Raw genomic sequence first — 19,712 nt, 5'->3', positions numbered from 1 at the left:
TGAATTGCTTTCTGCTGACAACAAATTCAAAGACATTTTGATAAACAACGGTTCCAATATTGACTCTTGTGGATGAGTAGATTGCTTGATATTTTTATTCACTTTCCCCCTTAATTGCAATAAAGGGTTATCTTGCTACTGCCTAACTAAATGGTTTTTAATACCAAGTTCTTTTTCTCTGTTATAGGTTCGATCTACTGGCACAATTGACCAGGTCACCCGGCAGCCAATAAAAGGACGAAAGCGTGGTGGGGGAATTCGATTTGGAGAAATGGAACGCGACTCTCTGCTTGCACATGGAGCTGCATATCTTCTGCATGATAGGTTGCACACCTGTTCTGATTATCACATTGCTGATGTTTGTTCACTTTGTGGAAGCATGCTTACAACAACATTCACCCAACCTCAAAAGCGGCCAGTTCGGGAGATTGGTGGTCTACCCCCGGGAAGAGCTCCGAAAAAGGTCACTTGTCATGCTTGCCAAACGAGTAAGGGCATGGAGACAGTTGCCATGCCCTATGTATTTAGATATTTGGCTGCCGAGTTAGCAGCAATGAATATAAAAATGACTCTTAAGCTCAGTGATGGAGCTGGAGCCGGAGCCTGATATGTTATACTTAAATTGATTGGATGTGTTAAGTTTGTGATTTGTATCACAACAGGAATGTTCAATGGAGGCTCAGATGCTTGCTCACATCATGGGGAGTTAAAAAATTTCCAGGCCATGCATTCATATAGGTGACATCACAGACTAATCTGAATTGCTGGCTGCTTTTAACAGATCCTGATAGTCGTGCAAGGATTGAAGTTAGTCATGTGAAAATATTGTTTAATGGATTCAAATGGTGGGAGGAGATAGGTAGATTTTATAATGTCGTAAATTGTATCATAATCTTGAGTTGTGGTGATAGCACCCTTAATCATTGCTTGAGGACAAATACAATTGTCTATTGTTTTTCGTATTAAATTATGTTGTATCCACCTTTAGTAAAAGTAAATTCATACAATATAGTTTAATTTTGATACTCTTACTCAGCATAAAGATTTTTATGTCCTCAACTAATTAGAAATTATTCTAGTTGCAATTTTTTAAAGTAATTATTATAAAAATGTTTTTTAATTATACGACAATCCATTTTTTATGCTTTTTAATTAAATTATAAATAATAACTCAATTATAATCATTAAGAAAGTTTAGTTTTTATAATTTAGTCAAGATAAATTAATATAGATGAGATCTTTAATAGAAAGAATTGATTGGATACGGCATTTATATTCTTAATCTTAAGATTGAGATATAAGTTATGACAATTTGATATCTTAAAATTTTAATTTCAATACTTCAGGGGATTCTGTGACAACTTTGTCAATTCTATTTTGAAGATGTATTAAAAGTCCTCTCTAAGGTAAAATGATAGACAAATATTGAAATTTTAATTTCAATACTTCAGAGGGGATTCTGTGACAACTTTGTCAATTCTATTTTGAAGATGTATTAAAAGTCCTCTCTAAGGTAAAATGGTAGACAAATATTAAATTTTAATTTCAATACTTCAGGGGATTCAGTGACAACTGTCAATTCTATTTTGAAGATGTATTAGTTGTGACAATTCAATAATTCTAAAATTTAATAAAAAAATACAATAGATTACGTAATTTTGATTCTTTGTTGCATTGATATATGCGGAGAGCAGGAGATAACTAAATATAAAATCAAATTATTATCAAAATAAAATATTTATTATATATTTTGTTACAATTAATTCTTGATTACTTTAGGTGAGTAGTTTTTAACGAACATTGAACATTGTATGGTACTCATACATTCCTTATGTGTAATCAACTCTAAATTAAATTTCTTTAAAAGAAAACTCTAACTTAAATATTCGGTTTCAATGATATTTTTAATGGCGTTTTCCTAAATTTTATCAGTAATAAATTTTGGTAGTGATTATATTTTCTCAAATTTAATATTTTAAGTTTTTGTGGACCAGTTGACAGTCACACCCTAGTTAAGCAATATTGATTTTATTGTTAATTGTAAAGACTTAGATATATTTTTAGTTTCTCAAATTTATGAAACTCAAATTGTAATTTATAGTTTATTAGTCTGTCAAAGTTTGTGAAATGCTTATTTTAATCCCTCTTGCGGTCAAAAACATTCACAAATTATACGTCCAAACATAATTTGACGGATTAGAAAAAATATTTTTCGAATTTAAGAGAACAAAATTTTAATTTGGAAACTAAAAAATACAGACCCCAAAATTTGAGGAACTTTTTTTTTTCTATTGACAAGATTTGAGAAACTAGAAACATAATTAAATCATTTTTATATTATTTTTTCCCGTTAGACCTTTTATTTGTATTTTTATAAAATGTAATTACAAATATAAGAAATATTTATTTTATACAATGTCACACTAAAGGCCACGTTAAAACGGGTAATGTTATATTCTCCTACAAGTTCTTCTCTCGTCTTGAAAGTAATAAATGAAAAAATAATATATTTAATGTCTTGAAAATATAAAATGTTTTTTTACCTAAAAAAAAAAAATATAGATCACTTTTAAAACTTATCATATAAAGGAAGTATAATCAATAAGTTGTTGGTTGGAGTGGTATTAGATTTGGTTCTCTTATGCAAGGTATTGAATTCGAGGTGATTAATAAAGTTTTTCGTAAAAGATTAATAAAATTGATATATACTTCACATTAATATCATGGATACATCAGAAAATATAAAGAAAATTAAAGGGTATAGTTGGATGATGATTTAGAATTATTTTATAAAAATATTTTTTAATAAACCTTTTTTATATTATAATAAGGTGAGATATTTGCAAATCAACCTAAAACATCTATAATTTATGATATATGTGACTTTTAATCTAGTTACCATAAGATTTAATTGTTTTTTTTTTAAGATATAACATCTTGTGATTATTAATGGTGCAAGAAATCTTTACGTTGTTTATATCAATTAAATCCTTATAACAATCTGTTTTTATTTTTTCTCTATTATATTAATTCACATTAACTTATATTCTTTTTATTCTATTCTTAATTATGTTTCTCTTTATTGTATAATTATTTTTTAAAAATATATGCTAATGCAATTTCTTTGTCAAGTTTTAACATTTCGTAGGTTTCAAGATTGTCGTTTATCTACACAAACATGATTGCGTGTTTTATGTGTCGTTCGCATGTTCTCTTACAATACTTGTGTCCAAATGCTTACCTATTTGTGTTTGTGTTTACGCTTTGTTTGTTGTGATCGTGCTTTAGATGGGACACCCGGAATTTTATTGATTCTTTGTCGTGGAGGCTTGGACAGAGGCAGAGCCAGGAAGTCAATTCGAGGGGCCAAGAATTATTTTTTAAAATTTTTACATGTATAATAATATCGAGTACAATATATGATATTATCTAATATTTTTTATAAAGAAAAATATATAACAATATCGAGTACAAAAATATTACTATCTAGCTAATTTGATCATTTATATAAATATAAGAAATAAATACATATATTTTTTTATTGCGATTATAAGAAATAGATTCACTTTTAAATATATTACTATACATTTATATAAGAAATACATAGATGCATTTTTTATACTCTTAATTTTAGTGTGAAATTTACTAATGAGAAAATTAATCATTTCATAGGTGAAAAATATTTATTCACCAATGTTATTAAATATAATTGTTACTTAAAATATAGAATTATATTGGTAATTATAGAATAAAATTTAATTAATGATATTATTAATTTAAATTAACTAATTTAACTATTTTTATTGGTTTTGATGTATTAATTATTTATTTCTTTTATATATATGAATAGAAGAAGTATTTTTATTATTCATGAGAATATAAGATAATGTCAGATGATTTACAACAACTTATGCATCTTTGCTTAGTCAATTTAATTAAATCCATTAACTTAATAGAAATAGAATAAGAGAAAATTGATAAATTAAATGTATAAAATAATTTTTGATAATTATATGCGGATACTTCAACGTTACAAATACTTCATTGATGCCTATAACTTTTTTTAGCTTACTTTTTCTATCACATTATATTACTTGTTATACCTACACTTCTTTCTCTTCATTTTTTTCCTTAAGTGTCAACTAACAAGGTAATTTTCATCATCATTTTTCAATAATATTTTTTATAAATTTTAAAGTAGGGCATAATTCCTCTGGGATTTGGAGATGGCAGTATTGTGAGATTTTGGAAAGATGAGTGCTTTACCAATCAAGGTCCTCTTTTGAGGTAGGTTACTAGACCCCTATTGGAACTTGAGGAAAATCTTAAACCTAAATGGTTACTTTTGTCCCTACAGTGTTAAAAAGGTGATAATTTAATTCCTTAAAGAATGGAAATATGTTTTCGTCCCTAAATGTGTAAAAAGTTAAACAATTATATCTTATTATTAAGTTTTCATAGTTCATTTTGTCGTTAAATTGTAATGTTCAAAAATCAATTTTACATTAAGGGACCGATTTGACATTATGATGTATGATATAATGTAATTATTACATTTTTTATACATTCAGGGACTAAATAAGATATTTTGTTCTTTCAAGAACTGAATTGTCAATGTCTTACACTTTTAGGGACGAAAGTGACCATTCATCTTTAAAATTTTCCTCATATGTTGAGTATGGAGGGAGTTCTAGCTCAGTTGGGACCAACAATCAAGCCAAAGTTTTAGAAGACCTTTATACTAGCATTGAGAATATTGTTATTAATTTTGAAAAAAATAATGTCTAACTTAATGGAGAAAAAGAGAAAGAGATAGAGAAATGAAAACTAATATTTGGGATGCTACAAAAGAGATCTTGAATCTAGACGACAAAACTTGTTACATGGCGGGTATTTTGCTTAATACTAAACCAAAGAAGGACTTGTTCTTGCAGATGTCACCGAAGGAATGCTTATCTTGGATAAACTTCAAGTTAGTATGATTCATATTTTGATAATCTCTTAATGAACATCTTGATTTAACTAACTATATTTTTTGGGGTGCCTTTTTGGTTGAATTATATGGTTTATCTTTTGATGGAACATTTATCGTTGTTGAATTTTAGATACATTTTATTGATTTTATTGGTTTAGTAAAGTATTTTATATTTTTGGACTAATGCCTTTGATATTTTCTATAAAGGCAAAAATCACAAGGGAGTTGAATTGTGATTTAAAAATTGTCACAACTGTTATGTTATAGCAGACATAAACTCTTTAACAAATTTTAAAGGAAAACAAAGTTAGACATTATTTTGATAAGCTAAAGACGGTAAAAACAAAGTTTTAAAGGAACTGTTATAGCAGACATAAACTCTTTAACAAATTTTACAAACAAAAGAACCACAACTTAAAAATTCAGTTAACATATAAGGAAGAAAGGGAAAGAACATAGAAATTTTATACTGGTTCATCTCTACCACTGAGGCTACGTCAAATTCTTGGTAATCCACCGAGTTTTCATTAACTCTCAACAAGGTTACAAGTATTTTTCACTTCCACTTCTGCCTCATACAAAAAGCTATCTCCAAGCTTTTACAACCCAAGTATGTTTTTCTTACCAAGCCATTTTGGGCTCAAAAACAAATCAAGAAACTTTTTTAAAGGAAAGGTGCACATAGACAAATCTATAATTGTCTTATAGATGGATATACAAATAAGCCCACTATCTTTTTTCTCTTAGGATATAAAAAGTATTTTGAGACTTTTTTACAACTTAAGAAAATTTGAATTAAAGAGTTTGAAGGCTAGAGAGAATGCTTTGTTAAAGTATCATCACTTGAATACTTTAAATCTTCTAGTATGTATGGGTTTCTTCAGCAAGTAATTGTTTTGTCTAAACAATATTATGTTACATTTGTTGCATCATCTAGAGCAAATATTTGTTGGAGTATTAAATGCTTGTCAACTTTTAGTCCACCCCTTATTAGTCTGCTTATCTTCCTTGAACAACACATTTCTAGTTGGCTTCAGTAGTCACATACATTAACTTTTGATTAGAGTAGACCGCTACATCGGTTACACGCCCTTTATGTAAAAAAAGAGTTTAAACTTGATTACTCTCTTGTTTTTTCCACTTTGACAGATCTTAGGAAGAATATACAAACATTCTTTACACAAAGGATCAACATGTCAAAGCATTAACTTAGTCTTTAATGCTTCACAAAACTAGTATTTGTCAACTAACATTTGTTCCATTAGACGCAGATACAACACTTTCGTCTCTTAGTATTTTATATGCAACTTTTTAAATTTTGTATTTATTTGTATCAAATCAAAATTATTAAAGATCATAGTTCATCTTATGACTCAACAATTTCCCCCTTTTTGTTGATGCCAAACAAATACAAGTTTTAAAAGATGCAACATGAAAAAATGCAAGCACTTAAACATGAAAGAAGTAGAAATGTGATTCAATAAATATCAAAGAAGTGATATAAAGAGAACAAGAAACTTTGGCACAATGTCTGATCAAACATATTTTACAACAAGACGATGTGTTATGTGTAGTACACGAGATACATAAGAAATAAAAGAGGGGATCTTGATCCTTATATCTTCAAGTCTGCTCCCCCTCAGATGATGCATGATCTTCTTCTTTGTTCTTTGTAATCTTATCTTGATGTTATATTGATCTTAACTTCCTCCCCCTTTTGATTGGCACCCATAAAAAAGAACTCAAAACTCCATAGTCCAGGAATGGGGCCTTCAGAATCAGATGAATCAAATGAAGAAGAATATCTCCAAGCCTTTTTTCTTATGAGAATAGCTTTGAATGAGCATCATGAGTAGCCCATAACTCATCCATAAAAGCTTCATAGTCATCACGAGTGGGCTAATATTCATACTCTTGTAGAATTTCTCTTGGATCTTAATAATAGCAGGTTCTACCACTATGAAGAAAAAGGTTGAGTAAGGAAAACAAACAAAATAAGAACTTTGTTTGTTAGATTGATAATAAAACCTTGTCTTCCAAGGAGTAAAAGCATTCTTATCAGATGGTCTGATGAAAGCTTGATGCCAACAATAAAGGTAATTATAATTTCTTTCAATCTTCTCATGATAACCATCTGTAAGGGGCTTGTCTTTTGGTTCAACACCAGAGCAATGTGCGATGAACTTCTTTACGCGCCTGAGAGTCATCAAGTCATCAATGGTCTTGTCTTTCTTTTCCATAATCTCATGCTGGTCGGAAAAGGCGACCATGACGAACTTTGATGTAGCGTAAAGGAGGTGCATTTTCATATTCTTCTTAAAGCTTCTCCTTCCTTTTGTAGCAGTTAGTGAGACAAAAAGGAGTTAATCTGTCAACTGCTATCTTGAATTTGGTGTTGGGAGTGGCAACACAGTGAATGCTATGCCTTTAAAGTTGCCTAAAAGATACTTGTCTCAACCAAACTTCTTCTATTTAAGAGGCCAACTTCATCCCCAAATCAACATTAAAATCAGATTGCTACATAGCTCAAACATCGATCTTTATACACATGGGAAAATCCAGATCTTCTATGTAGAAATTCTGCCCTAGTTCTGCTCTATTCCATGGGAGAATCACTTTGACTTTCGTGATAATGCCCATCAACTGTTGCAAGTCTACTGGATATGTAAAAGGCTCACTACTAAAAAAAAGGCTTTCAACATCGCTCAATTAACATCGGTTATTTCAGAAACCGATGTTAACGAAAGCGCGGTGACCATTTTGTAATTAAATGGAGTTACTTAACATCGGTTTTAGCAAAACCGATGTTAACTACTTCATGTTAACATCGATTATTTAAAAAACTGATGTTAACATCATGTTAAGATGAATATGGTAACATCGGTTTTGGCAAAAACGATGTTAACTTCATAGAGTTAACATCGGTTTGGAGAAAGCCGATGTTAAGGAGTTGATGTTAACATCTGTTTTTTAAAAAACCGATGTAATCTATTTGATGTTAACATCAATTTTTCCAAAACCGACGTTAACTATATTTAGTTAACATCGGTTATCCTTAAAAAACCGATGTTGTTATGTTTATAAGTTAAAACTTGACATTTCACAACCCGCGCGCTCGAAAACCTGGCCCTCCTCCTTCCTGAAATCGCTATTCTCTTTTTCCTCCCGCTTGAAATCTGTTGGAAACTGCTCCCTCGACACCCACATTGTCCCACATTGTTTTGAATAGTGCCGGAAACCCCTCGCTCGAACCCACAAAACCCCCTACACTGCTCTTCGAAGTGTTGCTCGAAGAGAACCCTACATACACTATTGGTACTAGGGTGCTGAAAGTCTCGTGGGTGCTCAAAGCTCAAAGCTTTCTCCGCGAGGTACGTAGGTCAACTTCTTGTATGCTAAGTTTTCGTGGGTGTTCATGTTTTATTGATGATAATAATAATAATACGTCTTCAGTTGCAGTATTGTTGATTGAGGTACGAGGAAAGCTTCAAGTTTCGTGCCATTTTGTTAGATCTCACTGCCATTGTCACTGTTTGGGTTCGAGGTAAGCTTTGTCTCTTTTTCATTTGTAGTATAGTTTACTCTTTTTCACTGCCATTGTCACTGCCATTGTCTCTGTTTTAGTGGGTGTTCACTCTTTTTCATTGTCACTGCTATTGTCACTGTGTGTAAAAGTAATATAGTTTACTAAGATATTACCCTTAAATTTTCAATAACTTACATAATTATAGCTCAAAGGGTTAATTATCAAGATAAAATTCTAATTTTGATTGATCTAAGATATTACCCTTAAATTTTCTTTACAAAAGTATATTTTTTTTCATAAAATAAGTTAATTAAACACAATCTCTTTTGTTTTTGTTCCTTTGATCATTTTGTTGTTGGTGATTGATTGCATTAGCTCAAAGCAATATGTTTTTAACTTGCTTTTAAGTCATCAATTCATTTCATGCACTTTGTGTATATGTTGTGATGTTAAGGAAAAAAATATAGTATTTTCTTGTTAATGTGTTTAATTAAACTGAAATGCTTATTGGTTGCATCTTCTTGTATATCCTTTGCAATTCAATCATCAATGTGTAGGGCAATTCAGTGGATCTGCACTAGTGGATGAGCTCCAGGGGCATAATGCTGTACTGAAGGACTGCATTGAGCAATTAACAGCCATAGAGTCATCAAGAACTAGTCTTGTGTCTCTCTTGAGAGAAGCTCTTGAGGATCAGGTTCTTTTTTGAGACGTAATCTTTACCAAATTGATGAAGCCTGGAGTATATACTTCTGACATTCTTTTGTTCCCAGGAATTCAAGCTGGGTCAAGTCCGTAGCCAGATTCAGGTTTGGAACTTATCCCAATTCAATTAGTTATAGTTTCTGTCTTTGTTTATATATGAATATATAAGTTGGCAAAGACTTTCCAATCACATGTTAAATTGCACTATCATCTATCTGAAAGACTGGTTATGGGTAACTTCCCTATGAGTACTGTGTCCTTGCTTTTTGTTACTTTTTTTATCTTTTAAAAGATTCCTTTTTTCGAATTTAATTTTTTTATCTACCCTTCTATTTTATTAAACTATTGGAAAATGACTCTCAACCACCAATGGGTGATTTAAAACTACTGTAATGCATTTAAAGTCAATATTATTATATAAAATTTTGTATATTATGTTGCATTGAAAACTTTTTACATAATTGTGGATTGAAACATTTGTAATGATTTCAAATCACTTTATAGCTAATAGATAAGTAGAAGACAGTATAAACTATAAAATGTTTTCTTTTTTATAGAGAGAGGGGTGTGATGTGGAGAAGGTTGTCTTGTAAGTTGCAATAGAGAGTATCTAGTACTATTCTTCCATTCTATGATTTCTTTTTACCATTAAAAGCATTTTTTAAATTTACTCGGTGTTTTAAATATGTTATTTTGGTCTTCTAATAATCTTGTGAATTAACTGAAATAAAAGCTCTTATTGTTAGATGAAGTCAAGTTTTTGTCACATTTCCTGTGCTACCTTGGCTTGTCTCTTTGTAGAATCCCCATGACATCAAGCCCAAACAATATAGGATGAGGATCCCCTCTCATTTGGTGCGAAAATTTCATCACCAAATGTTTGATCACATATGCCTTCTTAGGCACCTCTTCAATCACCCCATACGAGCGGTTAAAATTATTTGACTTTGTCAATCCTTGGGTCGCTTTGATTGCTTTGGATTGGACAATGGAAATTCAGCATTTGACATTCGCTTGAATTTGAAGTCAATGGTAGAAGTTTGATTACTGGCTGTGTGCTTTCATATGACAATATATACTCCGCTATTTTGGTCAATTTTAGAACCTTAGAGACTTGCTTCACCTTTTGGAGCGATCCTAACAACTTATGTGGTAATGGTATTAAATGCTTATATAACTCCGCCTGGATGCTGGTGTCCTTTAGACAATTAGATCATGACTTAAATGATTCAGTTGCTTAGGGGGGATGCAGTAAAGGAGTTGAAAATGTTTTTGCAAGCTGATCATAAAGGCTTGTTAAACAACCTTGAGAACTTGTGTGTGGTATTATTTTTTCGTGCTATACATTCTAACCTTAAGTACATCTTGGACCCAATTTTGACTAGTTAAGAGGTTCTGCCTATGGAAAATCTCATTCCTTGTATTCTGAGGGTTCCACCATCAAATGCTCTAGATTCCTGCTCCTACATGATTGACACATTAGCTAAGTGATTGCCTCAGATATTGTGCTATTTGAAAGTGAAGGAAGCTGAGGAGGTTGGGGGCTCTGTGGATAGTTGTCTCCAATGAACTTATTGTAACAATCAAGCCACACTTAGAAACTTGTAGTTTCCTTAATGGGTTCCATGAGAAACCTAGCAATTTTACATGCTAATTCTAGTCAAGAAGAGGAGATTTGAAATTTTGTATCCTAACTCTTAAGAAGAGAAATGATACCCTTAATGGATTTCTTAATAAATCTATGTGTTTCCAATTAAAGGCAGGCAAACAAATTTTGTTCTCCACTACCACTATTGCTTGTACAGGTAAGTTACAATTTGTATCCATCATATTGGGGATAGTCCATTGTCTTTGATTCCTTTAGTATGTATTCACTGCTTCAATTGTACTTTCTTGATTCCTTCCATCTTCAAATTCAGTCAACCCTGCAGCCGAAGAGTGTAAGTTATAAAGATCAAAACACCTTTGGCGTGTATAATCTGAGTTATATCTTTGGCCCAAGTTCATAAAATCTGTCACAAGTGAATAAACTTGTGGCTTGTACTTTTGTCCCCATTGAGGATCAATCTTTGCAAGAACTGCAATTCCATAAATGAAGTTCCCCAAATGGAAATGGTGATCATTGTAAATTCCAAACCCAAAATCAGCAGTTGAATCTGTAGAGCCATGTTTAGTAACAAGTCCACGTCATTTTCTTTCATAGAGAAAAGCATTCCCTTTGAAAGTTCCATCCAACCAGGGCTCAATAGTCTCCTTCAGAAATTTCTTAACCTTTGGAATCACTTTAGGGTAAGACACTTCTTCTGCTATCAACGCCAACCTCACAGCCCTTCCAACCTGCTTCCCATAGAAATAAGATGAATTTGTTCCTATTGCTGAAGAATTCAACGCTTGAACATGCTTAACAAGCGCCATGACAATCTCGCCATAAGACTCTTTCTCCACACCTTTGTTAGAATTCCATGTCACAGGAATAGGATTGGTTTCCAACACCCATGAATCTCCTACAACACCAACAAGGTCACCATCAATGCTTCTATACTTAAAATCATTCAGCACAGTAACATCATGATCATATGACAGAAGCTTAGCATGAAGAGGGTGAGCCAGCATGAGCAAGTCCCCAGAACATTTCTTTTGCCATTTATACTCAACACTGAATGGTTTCTTGAGTGCTGCATCACCAGACACAGGGTAACAAGAACTAAACTTGTCAAGAGTTTCCACATACTTGGAATCAGAAGCAGTTATATATGGGCTTCCTCTGACAAGAAAGAATCTAAGGTTGGAGCTTGGAATGTCCAAAGTGACACCAAGGGCTTGTGTGAGTATGTTTTAGAGGCAGATTCTTGTCCTAATAAGATAAAAAAAATAAAAATGAAACCAAGAGTGGAAAGGGCTTTCCACGTAGGAATCAGACACAAGCTGATTCCACGTTCACAAAATCACCAGTTTCCCAACCTTTTTCTTATCATCAATTGTCTCTTTTTATTCTCACTTCCTTAACTCAGTATCTGCCAACTAAGATACATTAGGAATAGCAAAGGGAAAGTGGCCATGCATATGCAAGCACCCACAATCAGTCTTAACATTGCAAGGTCCCCATCTTCATTAGCTGCAGCTGCCAATGCTGGCATGCGACCGCACCTCATCCCTATGGCTTTAAAGTCATCTTTCTTCTCTGGTTCCCTTAACCTCTTACTTCATCCAATGCAGCAGTATCTTACTTCTGGAGCTCCCAGGATTTCCATGCGTGTGGCCTCCAAGCAAGCCTATATCTGTCGTGATTGCGGGATTCCTTTCATCTTTTCTCTCACCCTTTATCATTAGATGATTCATGTATGAAGTCTATGGACTTGTTCATTAGATGATTTATGTATGAAGTCGTGGTGGTTAGCACTGACTTATACAATTTGGAAGCATAGAAATAGCATCATCTTCTCCAATGCTGTTTTCAATGCTCATAATATAATGGATGAAGCAGTGTTTTTGCTATGGACATGGCTCAGAAACTTAGAAAAGAATTCCACATCTCATTTTAATCAGTGGTCTTCAAATATCAAAGATTGTTTTCTTCGGACACCAACATAGGGAAATAGGATACAGCTCTGCACTATTATCCTATGTAGTTTTCTTTCAGCTTGTATAACATCAAGGCTTGTTAGAGAATCGGCTATGATTCGTACTTATACAAATATGTATCAATTTAGTACCTCTGGTACTTATTAATGAATATATTATATTTTTGGCTGATAAAAAAAAACACACAACAATCTTATGCTTGTGTTGATAATGATGCAGGTATATTTACAACGACAGGACCCCCTTTGAGAAATTGGCCGATAAATTCTTCTGTCCTGGTTATTGATTACTTTTTTTTACTTCACCTCCAGTGTTACTAATATAGAAATTAAAGGAAATTCAATCCAAAAGAAAACTTGCTGTCATGCTTTACAAGTGATATAAATTATCAAAATCTAATGACAATGAGTGCACAGAGCTGCAACTTGGCAGTAGTTTCTGACTAATACATCAGCATTAGGATTCCCAAGCATACAATGAGCTAATCAAGATTTTCACGTATCATTTTTGCTGTTTCTGCTGCTATATGGAGAACAGTGTTATCATCATCATCCTGAGACAAAATAAACAGCTTAGAACTTTAAATTAGAAACATAATAGCAAAACTTATTTCAGACAATAGGCGGACACTGGAATGTCAACTTTCAAATATTTATAGCATGTAACAATTTTTCATTGATAGCAAATAATATTTTACAATAAGTGATATTGTACAATTTTTTCTTTCTTTCTTTTGACTGTTGCGCTGGAAATTGAACAGTGAAGAGTGAAGTTCTTCAGTCACAGTCATTGATTTTCCTTTCATTTCGACGGAAGCCTAACCAATACGCTGCCAGTGAATTGTCAGTAAGAAAAATTGGTCATGAAACACACACACACACACACAAACCCTAATGACACCCACACACACACGCATGATACAAACACAGACACACACACACACACACACACACACTCATCATACAAACACACACACAAGTTTGATAATAAATTTGTTCAATTATACATGCAGAAATTTTTTCAATTATGACTTATTAGGTGTGACAAGGTAGCTGGCCTCTTCATAAGGTACTTATCTAAATTTAACTTAAATTCTACTGCAGTGGTGATGACCTACTAATATTAGTGAAAACAAATTTGCCAACTGTACCTTAGTTAATTTTTTCATAGTTGTTTATTCCTATTTTAAGTTTTGAAATATGCTTGCATGATTGTATTTGTATGAGGATTATATTGTTTTTATATAAATTATGGCAAGCTGAACAATAGTGAGTATAATGTTGGTATTTTAGGGGCAGTGTACTTATTTTTGTTTTTATTTATATTTTTTTTATCAGCAAAGATAATATATTATATATAAAGAAAGAGTACCAGAGGTACTGAGATACAAAAGAGAGGTAACCATGGTAATGGTTCCACAATCAGACAAAACTAGTCTGAGAGGGAACCACTCTATAGAAACCAAAGAAAAGTACTAAACTAGTAGCCAAAATTGTATCCTCTACTAGTACAGAAAAGCTTGTCTAATACTACTACACCAGTGATTAAAATGTTCTGTGAAGCCTTTCTCAAATTTCCTAAGCCAGGTCCAAAGAATGAAAATTGCATCTTCAAATAGTTTGTTTGCATTGAAAGTTGCATTAGAGAAGACTATGTTGTTTCTACTCTTCCAAATGGACCAGGTTAAGGCCAGCCACCAGCACTGCCACCTATTGCTCCTAACACCATCAGCTTGAAGTCCCATATGTTGATTGAAATTCTGTTTTGGGGTGAAGGGGACAACACCTTTTAGATTTAGCCATTACATAGCTTCCCACCATATAGGCTGGATTTTGCTGCAATGAAATAATAGATGTCCTGCATTCTCCTCACTGTCCCTGCAGAATGGGCATGACGTGTCAGCAACCTGCACTTGCCTCCGATGCAAACTCTGTCTTGTCGGAAGTCTATCTCTAATTAGTCTCCATGCAAAGATTGCTATTTTGCTTGGAACCTTTATGCTCCATAATTTGACAAAACATTCCTCCTGGGTTACTACTGCTGCTCCTTCCATTATTACCTCATAGGCACTATTTGTTGTATACTGACCTGTAGGGTCAGTAGTCCATTCCCACACATCAGGTCCATGTTGTTGAATGGCCATATCCTGAACCTCATTGAGAAAAACACCCGCCGTATCAATTTCATTGTCAAAACAATGGCCTTCTCCAAATAAAGCTCCACTCCCACCCATTGTCTTTGTGACTTCCCATCTGTTGGATGTAGTGATGCTGCTGTAATGATATTGAATATAGCCTAGGGAATTTTTCTGCCAGAGACATCTCCCCACATAACCACCTATCCTCCCAAAATTTTTTTTTATCTCCGCAACCAACCTTCCATGTCAGACCACTATGAATAAACTGACCCTGTTGAAAATGAGTGAGAGCCTTCTTCAAGTCTCTCCACCAAACTGATTCCGAACCTGCTCTATCTACTTCCAACATACCCTACCAGCCCCATACTTGGATTGCACTACTCTAGCCGATAGTTCACCTATCTGCAAGGCTTGTTGATTGTTGACCACACTCAAATTTAATCTCCATTATCCTTCTAACAGCTTCAGCCATGTGTAACCGCTGGTGAAGGTTTCTTTCAGGGCAAACAGCACCAATGTGAAGGAGTTGGTCCATCTCACCGAGCCAATTCCTAGAGCCTGCAATGTCAGGATCAACAACTTCTAATTCCCTTACCTCAGAGATTACAGTTTCCACCCATTGCACCACATCAACCCCACCATTTCCATTGCTGAGATATTGAGAAGTGAACCTCCCTGTCAGTATCTCAATTATGTCAACACCAACACAGTAAACAGCGCAACTGCGCAAAACCTGCCATTGTTGTGCTGCCTCTGGTGCCTTGTAAGCAAATAGTGTTTGTGCAATGGTTGAAGGGTTAACCATGTGGCTGAACCCGTAATGTACAAGCATTGGTTCATTGTCTGGTCGAACGAGAACATTGCTGCACTTGAGATACTTGTGTGGAAGATCCGAGGAAGCAAGTACTGTGTAAAGATAATGCATTCCTTGTGCGATTCCTCATACAATCTTCAAACGAGCAGGCCAATGTAGGTCAACATGAGATGATCCCTTATCACCTACAGAAAAATAGAGAAATTCTATGATGTATTCGGAAATGTAAGAGTTTTAGTACTATCATAATGAGTTTTAATATAGAGAAATTCTATGATGCTCCCCTATAACCATAGCAAATCGGTTCTTGTGTTTGACAAAATCTTATTTAACAAATTCTATGATGAGACACCCACAGACACACAAACAAACCCTAATCACACTGACACACACACAAACCCTAATGACACAGACACATACACACCCTCATGACAGACACACACCCACGGACCTAGAGACACACACACACAAAAAAACCCTAATGAGACACACACACACAAACCCTAATCACAAACACACACATTCCCTCATCACAGACACACACGCACACCCACATGACACACCCTGATAAAAAATACACACACACCCCTTAATACACACCCAGAAACCCTAATCACAGACACACAGACACCCTCATGACACACACACAGACACAGACACAAACCCTAATCAAACACACACACACACACACAAACCCTAATGACACACACACACACACACACACCCTTATAAAAGATACACACAAACACACCCCCTGATGAGACACACACATACCCCCTGATGAGACACCCACAGACACACAGACAAACCCTAATCATAGAGACACACACATAAACCCTAATGACACAGACACACACACACCCTCGTGACAGACACACACCCTCGAACCTATAAACACACACACACACACAAAAACCCTAATGAGACACACACACACAAACCCTAATCACAAGCACACACATTTCATCATCACACACACAAACACACATCCATATGACACACCCTGATAAAAAATACACACCCCCTTCCTTATGACACACACAGAAACCCTAATCACAGACACACACACAAACACAGACATAAACCCTAATCAAACACACATACACACACACACAAACCCTAATGACACATACACACACACCCTCATGACACACACAGACACAGACACACTTAGTCAACCTCACTTCCGACCTAGTCAACCTCCCTTAACTTTATTGTATGTCATGAATGTTATATGTTATAGAAACAACAGTTGATGTCGATATTTGTCTGTAATCGAAATTTAGATTTTGTATGTTCTTGTACATCATCAATGTTATTTGCTATATAAACAACTGTTGTTCATGCTGAGTGAACCTTAGATTCCCGTTTGAGACTGAATGCAATGATTCTTGCGGAGAGTTTGCATTAGTCATTGTATTTAGTCTTGAATTGTCTGTTTGGACAGTTTGGGGAGACTGATATTTTTATGTTAGATTCATTCGTGAAGGTTATTATTATTTTGATTAATTGAATGAAATTTCAGTTCAATGCATTTCAAGTTGTTCTCTGGGTGCATACTTGATTATCGGGAAATTCATTTCACCGATGTCATGTCGTGTACTTGGAGACCAATGCGAAATGCTGCCAAAATTTTGTCAAATTTTTCAAAATGATGCTAACCCTGACGTTTGTAGCTAACATTAAAGACAGTCTTCCTAAATGGGATAGGGCCACACCTATAAATAAGAAAGTGAGATTTTCATGCATGGAATTGCTTAGATGGATTGAAGTTGGATGAATGAAAGTCGCATGAGCCCAGAATATGAGGATGGCATTGAGCAGTTCTTGCAATTTGCTTCAGAAAGAGGTTGACCGAATGAAGAAGGAAAATATTATTGTCCTTGCATCAACTGTTTGAATGGAAGATGACAACTACTGGACGACATACAGGACCATTTATTGTCTGATGGGATTAAGAAGAATTACACGACGTGGATATGGCATGGAGAAGTGACAGACATGCAGAGTGGGTCCCAATCTAAACCGTTTGATGTAGAAATGGGAGATCGCTTGGAGGACATGTTTGTGACCTTGGACAAGAGTCCTTCCAGCAAGCACACGCCCCTGTGTATGAAGGATTGCAGAGTGATTCAAAGAAGCCTTTGTATACGGGGTGCAAGAATTCCTTAACCCTGTTGTCTGCAGTGCTAAGTCTGGTTAATGTGAAGGCCAGGTATGGGTGGAGTGACAAAAGTTTCACCTCACTGCTTGAGGTAGTGCACAATCTGCTTCCAGAGGACAACACGTTGCCTAACAGTTACTATAAGGCGAAAAAGATATTGTGTCCGATGGGTATGGAGTATAAGAAGATTCATGCTTGCCCCAATGATTGCATACTGTACAGGAATGAATTCCAAGAAATGTCGAAATGCCCTATCTGTGGGACTTCACGGTACAAAGTGAAGGATGAAGAGGAAAGCAACTGTGATGAAAACTCCAATAAAGGCCCCCCAGCGAAGGTTTTGTGGTATCTTCCAATCATTCCAAGGTTTAAGCGTCTTTTTTCTAATGAGGACGACGCAAAAGACCTTACATGGCATGCAAATGGAAGGATTTCTGATAGAATGGTCCGTCATCCGGCTGATTGCTCGCAGTGGAAGAAGATTGATTGTTTGTATCCGGATTTCGAGAAAGAGCCAGGAAATCTTAGACTTGGACTAGCCAGTGATGGAATGAATCCATATGGCACCTTAAACACTCAACACAATTCATGGCCAGTTCTGCTAGTAATTTACAATTTGCCTCCTTGGTTGTGCATGAAGCGAAAATACATGATGTTGTCTATGATGATATCGGGCCCAAGACAGCCAGGAAATGACATTGATGTTTATCTAAGTCCGTTGGTTGAAGATATGAGGAAGTTGTGGGACGAGGGGGTTGTAGTGTTTGATGCATTTTGTAAGGAGACGAGGGGGTTGCAATGCTTTTTTGTACCATTAATGACCTTCCAGCATATGGGAATCTCAGTGGTTACAGTGTTAAGGGTCATCATGCATGCCCCATCTGTGAAGAAAACACAAGCTACATACAACTAAAACATGGGAGAAAAACAGTCTACAGTAGGCATCGCCGCTTTCTAACACCCAATCATCCTTACAGACGACTAAAAAAAGCTTTTAATGGAAGTCAAGAGCATGATATTGCGTCGATACCGTTGACTGGTGAGTAGGTATATGAGCGGGTTCAACACCTGAATATTGTATTTGGAAAGACCCAAAAGAAGGATAAAAGTAAGAGTTGCATATGGAAGAAGAGGTCCATTTTCTTTGATCTTCCGTACTGGTCTGATCTTGACGTTACACATTGTATTGATGTTATGCATGTGGAGAAAAATGTTTGTGACAGTGTGATTGGGACGCTTCTTAACATTCAAGGCAAGACGAAGGATGGCTTGAATACCCGTCAAGATCTCGCTGATATGGGCATACGATCACAATTGCATCCAAGGTCTGATGGGAAGAAAATTTAGTTGCCCCCAGCCTGCCATACTTTGTCCAAAAAGGAGAAGATAAGTTTTTGTCAGTGTCTTCGTCGGGTAAAGGTTCCACAAGGATACTCTTCAAATATTAAGAGCCTTGTGCAATTGAAAGAGCTTAAGCTTGTAGGGTTAAAGTCTCACGATTGTCACATGCTCATGCAACAATTGTTAGCTGTGGCTATACAAGACATCTTGCCAAACAAAGTCAGGTTAGCCATAACTCGCCTGAGCTTTTTCTTCCATGCTATATGTACCAAAGTCATTGATCCTGTGAAATTTGATGAGCTGGAAAATGAGGCCGCAATTATACTGTGCCAGTTGAAGATGTATTTTCCCCCTACTTTTTTTGACATCATGATTCACTTGATTGTGCATCTGGTCAGAGAAATCAAATGTTGTGGTCCTGTTTATCTATGGTGGATGTACCCGGTTGAGCGATACATGAAGATCTTA

The 19,712-nt window shown here is 34.8% G+C and overlaps 1 protein-coding gene and 1 pseudogene across 2 annotated transcripts in view; one reads left to right on the top strand and one right to left on the bottom strand.

The window, feature by feature from the left end:
- Positions 1-1,042, top strand: part of LOC114392264 (DNA-directed RNA polymerase I subunit 2-like) — a 29,454-nt gene extending 28,412 nt beyond the window's left edge. For both annotated transcript variants that reach the window (XM_028353323.1, XM_028353324.1), the window contains one exon: positions 188-1,042. In XM_028353323.1, coding sequence (XP_028209124.1) covers positions 188-607 — 420 coding nt within the window. In that variant the 3' untranslated portion in view covers positions 608-1,042. The remainder of the gene's footprint in view (positions 1-187) is intronic.
- A 10,024-nt stretch (positions 1,043-11,066) lies between these two features.
- On the bottom strand, positions 11,067-12,358 carry LOC114391573 (annotated as a pseudogene).
- Positions 12,359-19,712: the final 7,354 nt, after the last annotated feature.

This window comes from Glycine soja, chromosome 17 (assembly GCF_004193775.1).
Source record: "Glycine soja cultivar W05 chromosome 17, ASM419377v2, whole genome shotgun sequence".
Lineage (NCBI taxonomy): Eukaryota > Viridiplantae > Streptophyta > Magnoliopsida > Fabales > Fabaceae > Glycine > Glycine soja.
The sequence above is the reverse complement of the archived record's forward strand: the minus strand, read 5'-3'. Positions and strand labels throughout refer to the sequence as shown.